Genomic DNA, 14,449 nt, shown 5'->3' with positions numbered 1-14,449 from the left:
GCACACGCCGACACACACTTCTACGTGTGTGTGTGCGCGCGTGTGACTCAGCCATGTAGGTGATTTGTGCTGGTGACGTCACAAGGTGATGCCCCTTTTTCAGAAAACCAGACGTCCGGAAAACAGATGCGCAAACAAAATGAGTGAAGCCGGGCCGGCCCGAGGCAGAAGCGAACCATGCCGCATAAGTCGATTTAACATCTTGTTTTTATTTTTATTATTATTATTATTAAGATGCCAGAGAACGTCGCAGGGTGATAAAGTTTTCTCCAGCATAATGGAGATTAATGTAACATATATAGCGCTGCATCTAGATCACCCGATGCTGAATGAATATGAAATAATTCATATAACAAATTTAACATCCGTAGCAATAAAAATGTAATCGCACAAAAAGTTGATATTCATAAACATATGTGTAATTTGTCAGCTGTTTATTCTCTGTTTTTGTGTTTCAAAATCTAGAAAACAAATGTTTGGTAACATTATTATAGTTTCAGCATTTAATATGCTATTTGATTTTAGCAGTAGAAGAAATCAATAGATGCCTTTCCATTTCACAATAAAGCAATATGTTACCAATTTAGCTTTAGATTTTTTGTTAAAACACAGTGATGTGAAACTGGAATGTTATATCATCCCATATCAATGTAGAGAGAGTGAAATATTTTGCAGCTTTAAATTTTAAGAAGTGACCCAGGATGAAGTTATCAGACTCCAGTTTGATGATTAATATCCTTTACTTGGCTTGCCATGGTTCAGTCCAGACTCAATGCATCAGGAGAACTAATGCAAAACTAGTTTTAATTACAAAAAGTGATAAAGATGAAGTCTGAAGGTTCCTGGAGGGCGGATCTTACCGATGCAGGGATCACCGAGGCTGGCGGCTGCTCTGTGATCGATGATTGATGATCCATTGGAGGGTGAACAAGCAGGTGAGAGCATGAACAGGTAAACTTGAGAGAACTGTTTCCAGAAGTCCTGATGGATGAATCTAAAGGTGAATTATGTCAACGCCAGAATAGATGGTATGTTGGGTATAAACCAACATTTTCACCGACAGAACCTCGTACCGGCTGTGAATTATGGAACTGGAGGTGTCAATGATTTACCATCGCAGGGTTCCCCGTGAATTGTACCACTAATCGGAGAGTCCTAGAAGCTGAGATCCATCCATCCATCCATTTTCTGTTCACTCTTGTCCCTAATGGGGTCGGGAGGGTTGCTGGTGTCTATCTCCAGCTACGTTCCGGGCGAGAGGCGGGATTCATCTTGGACAGTCTGTCGCAGGAAGCTGAGACGATCTGTAAAAAATAATACAAATAATTTAAAACTGAATCAGAACTGGAGAATGCAAGATAACAATGACCCAAAAAACATTATTAAATCCACCCAGGACTAGCTGAGAGTTGAGAAAGGGAAACAAGATCTTAGATTTACTGAGAAATGCATGGAGTGGCTTGTAAGAAACCACTCAAACATCTTGCAGATGAAAATAAGGAGTGGAGCTAACCTTTGTCAGACCGACGTCAGATGACAATGTCTCACTGGAGTTACTGCAACCAGAAGGCAACACTGAGAACTAGAAGGGTGAATGTTTTAACTTTGTCTTGGTTAGAAAACACATTTGGTTACAGTTACAAACTATAACTGCGAGGATTTTAGTTTTTCCTGTGTGTTTATTTAGGTTTCTGTGGAGTCTCTGTGTTGTCCCAGCTACCTCTTGAATAGTTACACTTGTTCCTTGTTTCCCCTGATTGTCTCCCTGTGTATTTAAACCCAACTGTATCCTCGAATCCTTGTCTTGGCGTCATGTCAAGCTGTCAAATCTGTCATCAGTCGTTTGTCCTGTTACCAGTTGCTACCAGCATTGGGCTGTTAGCCTTCCACTCATTCTGTGCTGTCTTGATTTTGGATTATTGTGCTTTTCATTAAACCATCATAATTTCTCTCACCAAACCTGGGTCCACTGCGTCTACCTCACCATCTACTACTGCATTTCAAAACAATAACAATGATTACACCCAACCTCTAGTGCTTGAGCTTTGAACACGGATGATATGAAGAGAACATTAGCTGACTTTGTGGTAGATCGTCGTCTCCCAAATAGATTCTGTTTAGGGCCCAAAACCGGCTGCTGTGTTTATATGGAGGCTGGGGTGGTTGAACTGTTAATAATGAAAAAAAAAGCAAAACAAATACAAAATAATGTGCATAATCCTAAGTGAAAGCAGGCGGCATTAGCCACACACGCGCGCGCACACACACAGACGTAAAGGGCCTTATCTCATCTGGTCCACTGGTTAATTTCTCCTCCGTGTGCGTGTCCCCCGGCGGCTTCTTGACAATGCACCGTGTTCGAATTGGATTGTGTTCGCTCCGTTAGGCTGTTAATTGTTTGGCATTGTGGAATTTTTAATTGAGAAAGGAAGTGAAGTCACACACGCTTAGCTGTCAAAATGCACGCGTTTATTTATTTGCTGATTCACTCAATAGCCTCACAGTATTTTCACCACTGTCACCACTTGTGTTCCCTGATTCTCCAAACAGTCATTTTGATGAGGACTCTCTTGAAACCGGAAGCTTAAATGCTGAAACTGAGGTCAGCCTCAGGGAGTTAAATGCGTTACGCAAGAAAGATGATTAGGTCAGATAGATTTAAAGCCTTAAAACTAAGCAGGACGGCCAATGATTAATGTGACAATCACATTAGTTTGAGTGTGTAAGTTGGATCCCGAGGCTTGGAGATGCACCGTGTTATAATGATTAATTTATGGAGATTTTGCTAGATAAATAAAGATTGATTGACAAGCGCCATACCGAAGGCAGCCATGCAGTGAACCAGCACCTTTGACTGGTCAGCAACGACAACCGAAACAAAAAGGGGCAACAACTTGCAAAAATACTCACACTTTTCTTTTTTTTTTCCTCTGTCACATTTTTGTTGCATCTTACTTCTGATAGCTTTTTGCAGTCCTTGATTCTTCACAACCTCTCTGCAAACTACAGCTTCACCTAATATCATCACAATACATGATGATTAGGAGAGTAGGATTTGATTAATCAGATTCAAAATATGTTACACGAACTCAAGAAAACTGAATACTGAAACTGAATTTTAAAAAAATAAGTTAATCATTGCAATGTTTTTTGAGGATTACGGTGTTTACACAGAAGTAGCCACTCATAACCTCTTTGTAATGTTACAGCCACAAACTTCACTGCGTCATGTTGAGCCTTCACGTTATGGATTGACACAAACACCGCACAACCTTCAGTTGTCTTTACTAACAAAAATCTGAGAAGTGTGGCATGAACGTGTGTTTCATGCCACTGAGTGACATAAGTGGTAAATAGAGTTTGGGATTTAATCTCGGTATTAATCCAGCCGTTCCAGGAATGTTTCAGAGGTTTGCTAAGAGAACATTTGTGAACAAACTTCAGCAGGAAAAGTATCTTCTTCTAATCTGAGCTTGAACTATTTTGCGACGAGAAAAGAAACATAAACATCAGTCATTCAATGTGTAAACTGGTGTAGACAAACCCCTAAAGACATGCAGCTGGAATCCCAGCCTAAGAGAGCATTGATTTAGTGTTGCTGAACTCAAATGCAGGCCAGATTTTTTAAAATTTTCTTTATGTAAAACTATTAAAAGCCACATGTGATTTCCCCTTTAATTCACGATAACACCTCGCTTTCATAGTGTAGTTTGTGTTGGACACAAGCAGAAAACCCTAATGAAATACATTGAAATTTGTAGTTGAAATGTGAAAAGGACACTGTAAAACAGATCCCCTTCAAAAAGTGGATTCTACTGTGGGGGTTTTTCTCTTTTTTTATCCTTAATATTTATTCTAAGACGACCTGCTGCTCTGCATCCATTAGGAACTGCTTGAATAAAGCAAACAAAGGTAGTAAAAAGCAGCTCTTAAAGTTCCCAGACTAGCAACCTGTGGCTGGAGGAAAAATAAATCAGAGGTGGTTTTTACGACACAGACATCGTTCCATTTTAAAGCCGCTGAGGTCGGGCGCGGCCATCTATCTGGACTCTGATGTGTCATTATTAAAGCAAAGCTCGGCCGAGTGCAGAGCCAGCTGGAGGAAAACAGGCTTGTTTGGCTTGGTGAAGCCACGGGCCATCAGAATCTTTAATGTAAAACTTTCCTCTCTTGCTGCTCTAAACGGTGTCAGCTTCCAGAGGGCTTTGTGTGCAGCGCAGGCCCACGTGCAAGGACGCACGGGGAGGTCAAGGAGGCACACACGCATTCCTCGAATTGACGGATGGACTCCTGAGAACGTGATCCCTAATGTGATTAGTGGGGTGTCTTTATTTTTTTATTAAGGGTGTGTTCCGTCTCCTCTGTCAGCTGCGTGATCCTCCCGACCTACGAAGGAGGCAACCTCGTGCCAGCGCAGGTGTCACCTTTGCTGCCTCTCCATTACCTGACATGGTCAGTTTTTCTTTACTTTGGGAGATTTACTAGAATCAATAATGAAACCTATTTCCTACCACGGTAGCTGACTGATCTGTAACTCTCCCCCTCTCTTCTTCTCGTCCAATCAGTCTGCGTCCTTCGGGTCTCGAGTCTGGCTCCATCATTCTAATGTATTTGGATCAAGACCAGTCAGTGACCCGTGCATCTGGACCGGCTCGGTGCTGTGTGAAAGGAAAGGGAGAAGATTCGACGTGAAGAGACGGGACATTTGATTTCACTTTTGGGATCAGAATATGGTTAAAAATAACTCACTCTTGCACTTTGTCCGTTTTCACCATGTTACAGACGTAAATTTCAACACATTTTGTTGAGATTTTATGACACACCAGAGGTCCTGCAGCTTTCAGACGAGTTTCTGCTTCAACATACAATAATCAGGTCATCGCTGACCCTAGAGTTCCTCATTTCTCATGCAACATTTATCATAAGAATTTTGATTTGTTGTTTTCTCAGCAAAACTTCAATTACTGATTTCTTTTTTTAAAACCGACAGCTTTATCGAAAGTGTTATTTGTACTATTTTTTTTACCGTTTGTTCCACGAGAACGTCAATAACACCAATAACTTCGAAAACATTAAATGCGGTTACTTTGTAAGAATTACATTTCTTTAAGTTATTTAGGTGAAGAAACCTATGTCAAATGGGAATGTTTTTCCAAGGACAATATTTGTGAATGCTGTGCCATGCAGTCACAGCTATACAGTCACCTAAAAAAAAAAAAGCATTAAATAATTAATAATTAGTATCACAATAGTACCACAAAATATCACAAGTCCATACCGCTCCCTACCTTCTACTTTCTCCCTGCATGAGCTAATATCACCCTGAATTGTTGAAAAAAAAAAAAAAAAATAAAAAAAAAAAAACAACTGAAAACAAACAGCAGCTTCCTGACCGACATTGAGGTTTGCTGAAACATGTATGATCTTCTGAGGTTGGGATGTTCTGCTGGGAAGCTCAAAGCTATTGCATTTCCAGTATCAACACACACTGGTAACGCAATCCACACCCGCAGAAGGACTTTTACGTACTTTGGCCGAGTGCTGATGGGCTCACATGACTGGAGACGCATCATCCCGTCCTTTCTCACGCAGACAAGTAAGTTGCACCTTAAATTAATAATCATCTGAGATTTTCTTTAGCTTTTCCAACTCTCTCCTATGATACACATAATATGGCGATGGGCGAAGAATTTAGTTTTTCCTTTATAAAGTGTAGATTGGGAACAGAAATAGTCACCAACAGGGATATTGAAATAATAAGACACTAACTAATTATATTGGACCAAGTGGAAAGCAGTTTGAGTGGAGGTGATAGATGAAAGAGGAAATGAAGGTAAAGGAATACATAAGACCTGAAACGGATTTAAAAAAATGTATTTTAAAGAAAAACTAACCTAAGAAATCAAATTCAAGTAGATGGAAATAGATAAACTTTCAAGGAAAAGGTTGCGATGGCAAGATGTGGTCAAGATAGAAACAAAGAAGAAATCCAAAATTTGAATTTATCATAGCTATTAATATTATTGCTTAATATTAGAAGTATCACTATTCTTAGAAGTATTGTTATTTTTAGAACAACCAGAAATTTAATAAACAACTTTTGTGTATTTTTTTCTTGTGTAAAACATTTTTTTTTTACCTTTCTTTCTCTGATATATCAACAAAAACACACTGAATACCTAAAGCACACAGGTTTTAAAATTTATTTTTTTTTTGTGCACATTTCATTTTGTTTTTGTGTGTCTGCTCACTTTATCTTTAAATCTTTAACTGATTTCTCTATATCACAATAAAAAAAACATACATGCATTTACTGACATATAAAAGGCATTAGAACAACTAGAGGGTCATAAACAATTCATGTTCTGATCATTTCAGGCAAAAATTTAAAAAAAAGTTATTTCAGATCAAACCAACGTCCCGAGGAAGAGCTTTTCAGTAGCCTTCATTGGAGTGTAAACTGTGTGTGTACGACATGTTGAGCCAAATCTAAAGGTGCAGGCAAAGCCAACAAGAGAATTACGTTCTACTATCAAACACAAAGGTCAAACCCATTGCACTCCCCCTGAGCAGATCATCACTGTGCCTGCCATCTTCCTCCTTACAGACATTTCATCCCCGTGACTCATGCTTGACCTCATACCCTGTCACCAGGCCTCCCTGTTTGCATTCAGCCCTGGGCTTTGATGAAGCTGAGAACATAAAGGGCTGTGAGCAACTCGCTCCTGCATCCAAAGAGACGGGAAGAAGGGAACAGGGAAGAAGGAAACGAGGAAGGAAGCGGATGTTTTGTGTTAAATTAAAGTCAAATAAAGACCCGATTGAGATGTTGCTCAGCAGAAACAGGGGAAAAGCTCAAAGATGTTGATGAGCTCATTTGTGAACCTGCTGTTATGAGGGTGACCTCTGGAGGACCAGAGAGGAAAAGGGTGTGTGGAGAAGCCTCAGGCGGAAAAAAATAAAAAGCACAGCATGCAGGCGAGAGTGTGAACGGATCCAACTCAAGCCTAAAATTAAAATCAGCGTGCAACTCGATATGACGTGAAGAGAACTGCTTTGTTGACAATCAAGGCGATGTTAAGCAACCTTGACGTGTTTGCGTCAGAGCAGAGCGCGGTTCTGGTGTGATTCGCGTCCAACTTGTACATCTTTTTTTTTTTTTTTTTCCCAGGAACAAACCGTCTGCAGTGTGTACTCCATCAGGCTCGGTTTCTGTCACTCAGACAGCCTCACTCTGAAGCTGCCAGGGTCACTTTCCGTCTCGTGGTGCACATGAATGAAAACATGCCAGACATCAAATCTGAACGACATGTTCTGCTCTAAATCCTCCAGGTATGGCATCGCAGCAGAACCTGCAGGCCGGTCTCCAGCTGCGATTTCCACCCACAAGTTTACTCAAACTTCAACTTAAAAGATTGATTTTTATTTTTTTTAATATATATGTATATATATTTTATTTTATTTATTTTTTTCTCCCACATTTCAGTGACTATTGTGTGGGAAGCATAAGAACATGTGCAACCCCTCATTGATGTTTCAGTTTCACACACGGCCACCTGCACTCTGAACACTCTTCACGTAGCATTAATTTACATCACAACTGCAAATTAGTTTGATTCATTACACAGACTCTGCGGCATTAAAGTTAATTAGGAGCAGCAAACAAAGCCAGGCAACAATAAAAACAGACACTGAAAATCGTTGTGACAGACAGAAAAGGAGTCTGATTGATAACCGGTCAGATTCTGTCAGGGTGCCCGGATCATGTGGACGTGGATGCAGATATCCAGCGCTCTCTCTCTCTCTCTCTCTTTCCTCTTCCAATCGACGTGCCTCTGTCACTGACTGCATAACTTGTAAAAGATGTGCTCAATAATGCATGGTCAGACTAGACAGAAGCAGTCTGATGGAAAACCTTACCTCAACAACAAAACTAGAGGTCCGGCTGCAACCTGCGGGTCAGTTGCACGTGTGTGTCTGCTTGGTCCAAAATGACCAACGCAAGCAAAAATGTGAGAGTCAAGTTTCTTTGTAGATAGTGCTCAAACTTTTGGATGATTGGTTGCGTAGACCTCTGTTAGATGCTCAAGACTAGCCCTGCTTTAAACTTTGCCACTACTTTTCCCCCAGACCTGCCCGCTGTCTTGGTCTTCATGGTGCTGCTTGTTCACTAATGTTTGATCACTTTCATGGAACAGCTGAATTATTTGAGATTAGATTAACCATAGTTGGGTGCCATTTTATCAATAGGTGACCTCTGAAGGCTGTTGCTTGCACTGCATTATATTTGTGGGTATCAAGGTAAAGTATAGTGACTACCACTGCATGTTTAGTTAACATTCTGAAAACCATGTATTATTTACTTTCTTTACTTCGTGTAGGTTTTACATAAAAAATGCATTAAAGTTAGCAAGTATAGCATGAACAAAAACCCTGTGAACACACTTCTAATAGTCAAAATAGTTTGGATATGCGCCTATCTATATAAATGCAAGTTAAAATTCTGATAATGAATGAAAGGAGTTGCTCACTCGGCGTTGTCGCTGCTGTCGTTGTTGACTGCGAACAGGTCCCTCCTTCCTCAGGAAGGAACCTGCAGAAAACTTCCTGCTGCCCTCGACCAGACACTTTTTTTTCCCAAGTTGCTCTCACGCCGCTTCTTTTAGGACCAAAACACAGAACAAAACAAAAACTGAACATGGCATCTGTCCTTTACAGGCTGGCAGTACCGAGGTGCTCTCTGTTGCGGCGCTTGGCTGTGCCACTACGGGAAACGCAACGACTTAAACACCATGGGTTACACCGGGACGGGACGCGACTGCTAGCCGGGGAAAGTCGCTCTCTCGCGGCCTGCAGCCGCGCCGACAGCCGCTCTCAGCACACAGCACCGGAGGCTTCCGTGGAGGTGGACCTAAAGCGGCTAGAGGGACAGGACGAGGGTAGGGAAAAAAAACATTATTAATATTATTATAATTAAAGCTCGACAGCAGTCATGTTAGCTGGTACATGTTATTCATTTGATGGGTTATTTCCTAATATTTAAATTCTTTGTATGGCGTGCAAGCATCCGCGCAGCTACTTGGTTACGCATAAAGAAAGAAGCAGCAGCAGCAGCATTCCCACAGGTGACCCACTTCTGGATTATTATTAGAAGGTAGAGTTGTGTTTGTCTCACAAGGGAAATCATAGAATAAAATGTCTTTGTGCGGCTATACCTGAAACCACAGCCGGGCCAAAGTTCAATGGAGCCTTGAGAAGAACTTCCTTTAGGGGGCTGCACTTCCGGTCAAACCCACCACTGCTGACGTCTTTTAATATGGTCCATCGTTGATTGTTTGTTGTCTGGACATTTAACATGAGATGGTCTATTGGTAACTAGTGAACCCCTAGTGGACAATTTAAAGTCTATAAATTAGCTATTTAAAATTAGCTGTTCCAGAGGCTTGTTCTTTATCAGCAAATGTAAAATTTGAGATGTATAATGTGTGAGAATTCAAGTGTGCTTTGGGGAAACTTCAAAGCACACTGCCTGTCAGCTGGCTGAATAAAAGTTAATACACACAAACTGTTTAGAAATATTCCAAAGAACCAGAAAGAATCACTTTCCTGTTTGGGAATCCCATGCTGGCTCAATATTGTCACTCCAGTTGCAACAAACCAAACTCACAGAAAATAGGAAGTGACCACTAGTCTACTTCCACTGCACACAGTCAGAGCAGGGAGGGGGTGATGAACTTTGCTGACAATCAGTAGCTTACACACCTACAGATTTAATGAATCCGTTCATTATTTACCATTCGGGTTAACGTCTTGTGTTTTGTTTGCCCCTCAGGAATAGTGGAGGTGCTGATGTGCCGACACAGAGCAAGGAACGCTCTCGGTCACACGTTTGTGTCACAGGTGAGCAGACCTGTCGACATCACACACATTCACACTCGCAGTACAGACACAGACCTGAACTCTTTTGTGTGCAGATGAGGGAGCTGGTGTCCACTCTGTCCCATGACTCAGCGGTTCGTGTAGTGATCTTCAGGAGTTTGGTGCCGGGGGTCTTCTGTGCAGGTGAGGGCAGGGGGAGACCAGTCTTTGCGGGAAAGTTCTCAGTGAATCTGTGAACCAATAGCAATTTCTGTTCACAGGTGCCGACCTGAAAGAACGAGCGTTGATGGACAACTCCGAGTCCGATCTGTTTGTCCACAGCCTGCGCTCCCTCATGACTCAAATAGGTAGCGAGAGAATCAATATACGGGGTTGAATGATGAGTTTGGGGTGGAGCTTTGAACTTTCCTCACCTCGTCTTACTGCCTCGCCAGCGATATTACCCACGCCCACCATCGCAGCGATGGACGGCGTCGCCCTGGGAGGTGGACTGGAGCTCGCGCTGGCCTGCGACCTGCGCACTGCCTGTGAGTGACCTCACCTGTCAAAGCCCGGCTGGGAAAAGGCGCACGGCTGCTCAGTCAGGTGACGCTAATTCAGCTGGAAGGGGGACGTCATGTTCTCCCTTTGCAGCTGTCAGTAATCCAGTCATATAAGGTCAGCGGGTGAGTTTACACAGGGTGACGGAGGATAGGAACTTCCATTTTCAGTCTTTGCGTTAGACTGACAGTTCCCAGATTGCATCAGTGTTGCTCAGAGCAGTGGCGTTCACCGCGAGGTACTGGTGCGTCCCAAGGTCTCACAAAAAACAATTCTCAGTGGGCATATAATCTGCAAAAGTATTCGTCTGTTTTTAACATTCACATTTTGTGAGGTAACAACGCCAGATCTCAATGTATTTTAATGGTATTTTATGTGAAATCCCATTAATAAAGCATACAATATAAACTGTGAAGTGGAATTGCTGGACCTTAATATGGGTTACTTCAAAGCTTCGATTCTTATGCACAACTTTTCAAGATCAGAGTTATGCTTATTTTTTCTTATGTAAAAAATTGTAAAGAGTGTCATTTTTTTTTGCTCTAAGCATTTATGCACCTCTCTGTGTTATATAATACATTAAAGTTTGTAGCTTAAACATGGCAATAGGTGGAAAATTTGAAGTGGGGCAAATACTTGCAAGGAACCATAAGTGCCTGTCAGTACCAACACTGATCTGTTGTTAAAAAAAAAAAAAAATCATGTTTATCTTCCCTTTTCACTGAGGAATTTTTAGGACATTGGAAACTATCCAAGTGAGAGCGCAGCACAAATATTTCCATTTGAAAAATTATCCACGTGTGCAGAAAACGAGAATGAACAAGATGCCTAAAAATCTACAGTGAACGGCAATAACAGAATAGCTCGGGTTTTCTTTTTACAGTGTGGGGGGGGGGGAGGAGATGTGTGAGGTACTTGCCTGTTTTCAGTATCTTGCCAAACTGATTCTGAAGAGACGAGGAGAAATTGTCATGGAGCTGGAAGGCTAAATGTTAACCACACTGGGGCTCCCTTTTGAGGAAATTTCAGCCATATAAAAATCATAAAACTCAGTAGTGTTACAGTAAATAATTGTTCAGTCTGATGACAAAATTAAGCTGGTATACTATAAAATTTTCTGGACACAAGAAGTCTTTTTGGGTGGGGAAAATTAGTGAAACTCTTTGTAATATGAATCTAAACACATTTACCTACGGAAAATGTGAATTTAACAAATGGGAAGTTAGGGTTCTAATGCCTATGTTAGAGATTAGGAGGAAATTAATTCAATAACTTTTGGTCATCGGATAGTTTGTTGTGAATTCACAGCATATACTATCCAGTCTTAATTTATCTAACTAATGCCTAATGATGCAAATTCCACACTATCCAAAAGTGATATTGGAAACCTTTGTCGCCATCTAGTGGTCAAGGTTGAAGTGATTTTCTCCCCTCTAAATATCTCTATATTATATCTACAATATATTACATAGCTGTCAATAATTCAGGCAGTAAAGGGGTTAAATTTTCTATCACATTTTATATCTCAGGTGTTTTAAGGACCTGGCGTGGAGCCGTGGCGCTAATGATAGCCATCTGCCCAGCTGTGCATGCACATACATCACCGTGCGATAGGTTATATTAGGTGTGGCACTTCAGTGATTGGTTGAGTACAGCTGAGCGAGGTGAGCAGGTGTTTGGGTCCGACGCTCTGACAGAGGCATCACTCAGACGCTGACCTTCACCCGTCCTCTGTTTTGCGTGCGTGTCTTTCAGCAACTTCCGCCCAGATGGGTCTGATTGAGACGACGCGAGGGCTGCTCCCGGGGGCGGGTAAGTCCACCAGAGCTCACAGAAATCACCCCGAGCCGCACTGATTTTACTTTACGAAGGAGCTGCGAGAAGTTCACCTTGACGGGGTTTGTCCTGCAGGGGGCAGTCAGCGGCTGCCACGGATGGTCGGCGTCACTCTGGCCAAGGAGCTCATATTCACAGGTGGTGGTGAGACAGAAGTGCAGACGTCTCAGCAGATTCAGAGGCTCCTGATGGAGCAATGCGGTTGTCCGTCTCTGTGTGTTTTCAGGTAGGCGTGTGGGAGGGCAGGCCGCTCTCGAGTTGGGGCTTGTAAACAGAGCCGTAGAACAGAACCAGAGCGGAGATGCTGCCTACAAAGAGGCTCTGACCCTGGCCAGAGAGATACTACCCCAGGTTAGATCACAGTTTGTCTATTTTTAGCTGCAAATTAATAAGTGGTGGCCGTCCAGTCTTATCATCTGAATGGTCTAAAGAACCAGAGTGGGATATAAATGTGGGCCAGAGGCGGGTAGAGGTCCTCAACATATTTTAACATATTTTAAAAATAGCTGTCTGAAAAATTACTGGAGCAAAAAAAAAAAAGCTATTTGGTAAAAAGACTACTCAAGTAGAAACAATTTAATATTTTAAAAATGACCTCATCACATGGATTAAAATATAAAGTTATGTGGAAATGTTGGTATTTAAAGGACCAAAATGAAAATAATTTAAATAATGATTACAAAATAATAAAATTAGCAAAATGAAAAGGGGAAAAAAATAATCCAAATCAATTTCTTTTAATATAAAAACTTACGGAACTTTATGTAAAACTGCATCTGTGTGTTGGAGTGTGTGTTGGAAGAGTATCCAGAAATGTGACTCCAGATACTTGATCTACTGTTTGTAAAAACCATGTTGGAACCTTGTGGAGGATCCATGATGCTGTGGGCCTTTTCCTTTCTTGACATCCTTGATTGGGTGTTTCAGTAAGATAGTGATTTGAAACTTGTGACCAAATCAAAATAGAGTGAATTCTCTAAACGCAGTGCAAGATCCCAATATTGTAATAAAAAATATACATCTTTAATCCTTTTAAATCTTTTAAGAATGTGACCAGAAATGCATTTCACAAACGGTTCAGGAAGTACATGGAGCCTTAATAACACGCCATTCTGCAAAACTGTAACCTGATTGAGAAAGCCACGTATATAAACTAATGTATATGTGATATTTCTGTATTTTTCCTGACCCCTTAATTTGTTCATTGTTTGAAAACTGAAAGGGTTTTTTGTCTAGTTTTAAACACATCTATTGAAAAAATGGTAAAAACCCAACGTTGTTTCCTTTGTGATCACCAGGCTCCTTTTGCTGTGCGGATGGCCAAAGAAGCAATAAATAGAGGCGTTGAGGTGATACAAGAGGGATTAATCTTCATAATCTGCTTCTTGCAATGTCTTTATATCAAAACAAAGAGTGACTGCAATCCGTTTCCCGCAGGTTGACATTGGGTCAGCAATGGCGATAGAGAGGTTGTGTTACGCCAGGGTAAGTTTTCTGGCGATGTTTCCGAATCGTTTTATTGTAAAGAAGGGGACGATTCCAATGGTTTTGTCTTCCCATGAGACATACTTTACTGCCTTCACTTAAAACTGATCAAATCATCACGTGGCGTCGGTTCCTTCTCAGGTCATTCCCACACGGGACCGACGGGAAGGCATGGCGGCATTCATCGAGAAGAGACCGCCACGTTACACCGGGGAATGAAAGCGCTCCACCGGTTAACCAACATGAAGTTGAAGAAAGATAATTTATAAAACACTGTTTGCAAAGAATTTTAATTTATTTTTTTTCCCCCAAACCCAACAATGCATTTAAAGTTCTTGGTCAGTGAGGGCTGCAAAATATTTTTTTTACTTAGTTGACCCAAAGTTCAGAAGGAGATATTGTAGTAGAATACGAGTGGGTGGGTTCTGCTGATCTAATATATTGTCGTTATCGATCATAAGTAGATAATTTAACTTGATTTTTGAGTTTCGTAAAAGCAGAAGCATATGCTTTGATTAGTTGGAGATATTTTATTTTGTGCAAAAATATCTTCTCTATTGAGGAACCAGCAGCTCTTTTTTTGTGTGTTTAGAAAAATAAAATAAATGAAAATGTTGAAAACTACTAATTGGTATTGGTCAAAAATATTCTTGATCTGCTTTCCTGATAGTCTGCACTTAAGTTTTATGAAAACCGATATTACAGGCCA

The 14,449-nt window shown here is 41.2% G+C and overlaps 1 protein-coding gene and 1 long non-coding RNA gene across 4 annotated transcripts; one reads left to right on the top strand and one right to left on the bottom strand.

Moving 5' to 3' along the window:
* Positions 1-299: 299 nt before the first annotated feature.
* LOC122838398 lies at positions 300-8,663 on the bottom strand. The gene is made up of 5 exons (XR_006371885.1): positions 8,532-8,663; positions 4,512-4,658; positions 2,911-3,015; positions 1,514-1,556; positions 300-1,304 (listed from the first exon to the last, which is right to left on the bottom strand). It is a non-coding gene; the product is annotated as an uncharacterized LOC122838398 (long non-coding RNA).
* On the top strand, positions 6,230-14,368 carry echdc2 (enoyl CoA hydratase domain containing 2). Of its 3 annotated transcripts, none has more exons than XM_044129018.1 (12): positions 6,230-7,958; positions 8,719-8,939; positions 9,833-9,900; positions 9,975-10,062; positions 10,140-10,226; positions 10,314-10,406; positions 12,175-12,231; positions 12,331-12,393; positions 12,482-12,606; positions 13,554-13,604; positions 13,693-13,740; positions 13,882-14,368. In XM_044129018.1, exons 1-12 carry the CDS (start codon positions 7,864-7,866, stop codon positions 13,957-13,959), a joined length of 1,074 nt encoding a protein of 357 aa, XP_043984953.1. In that variant the 5' UTR covers positions 6,230-7,863; the 3' UTR covers positions 13,960-14,368. The 3 variants fall into 3 exon arrangements, with proteins under 3 accessions (XP_043984953.1, XP_043984955.1, XP_043984952.1); XM_044129020.1 differs by having other exon boundaries at positions 6,230-8,012; XM_044129017.1 differs by lacking the exon at positions 6,230-7,958 and having other exon boundaries at positions 8,342-8,939.
* Positions 14,369-14,449: the final 81 nt, after the last annotated feature.

The sequence above is a fragment of the Gambusia affinis genome, linkage group LG10 (assembly GCF_019740435.1).
Source record: "Gambusia affinis linkage group LG10, SWU_Gaff_1.0, whole genome shotgun sequence".
NCBI lineage: Eukaryota > Metazoa > Chordata > Actinopteri > Cyprinodontiformes > Poeciliidae > Gambusia > Gambusia affinis.
The sequence above is the reverse complement of the archived record's forward strand: the minus strand, read 5'-3'. Positions and strand labels throughout refer to the sequence as shown.

Bases quoted from the DNA above. Each gene is read 5' to 3' on its own strand.
- echdc2 (XM_044129017.1), top strand. From the start codon at position 8,489: ATGCAAGTTAAAATTCTGATAATGAATGAAAGGAGTTGCTCACTCGGC. The intron at 10,063-10,139 runs GTGAGGGCAGGG...TTCTGTTCACAG, and splicing joins GCCGGGGGTCTTCTGTGCAG to GTGCCGACCTGAAAGAACGA. The intron at 12,394-12,481 runs GTGGTGGTGAGA...GTGTGTTTTCAG, and splicing joins CAAGGAGCTCATATTCACAG to GTAGGCGTGTGGGAGGGCAG.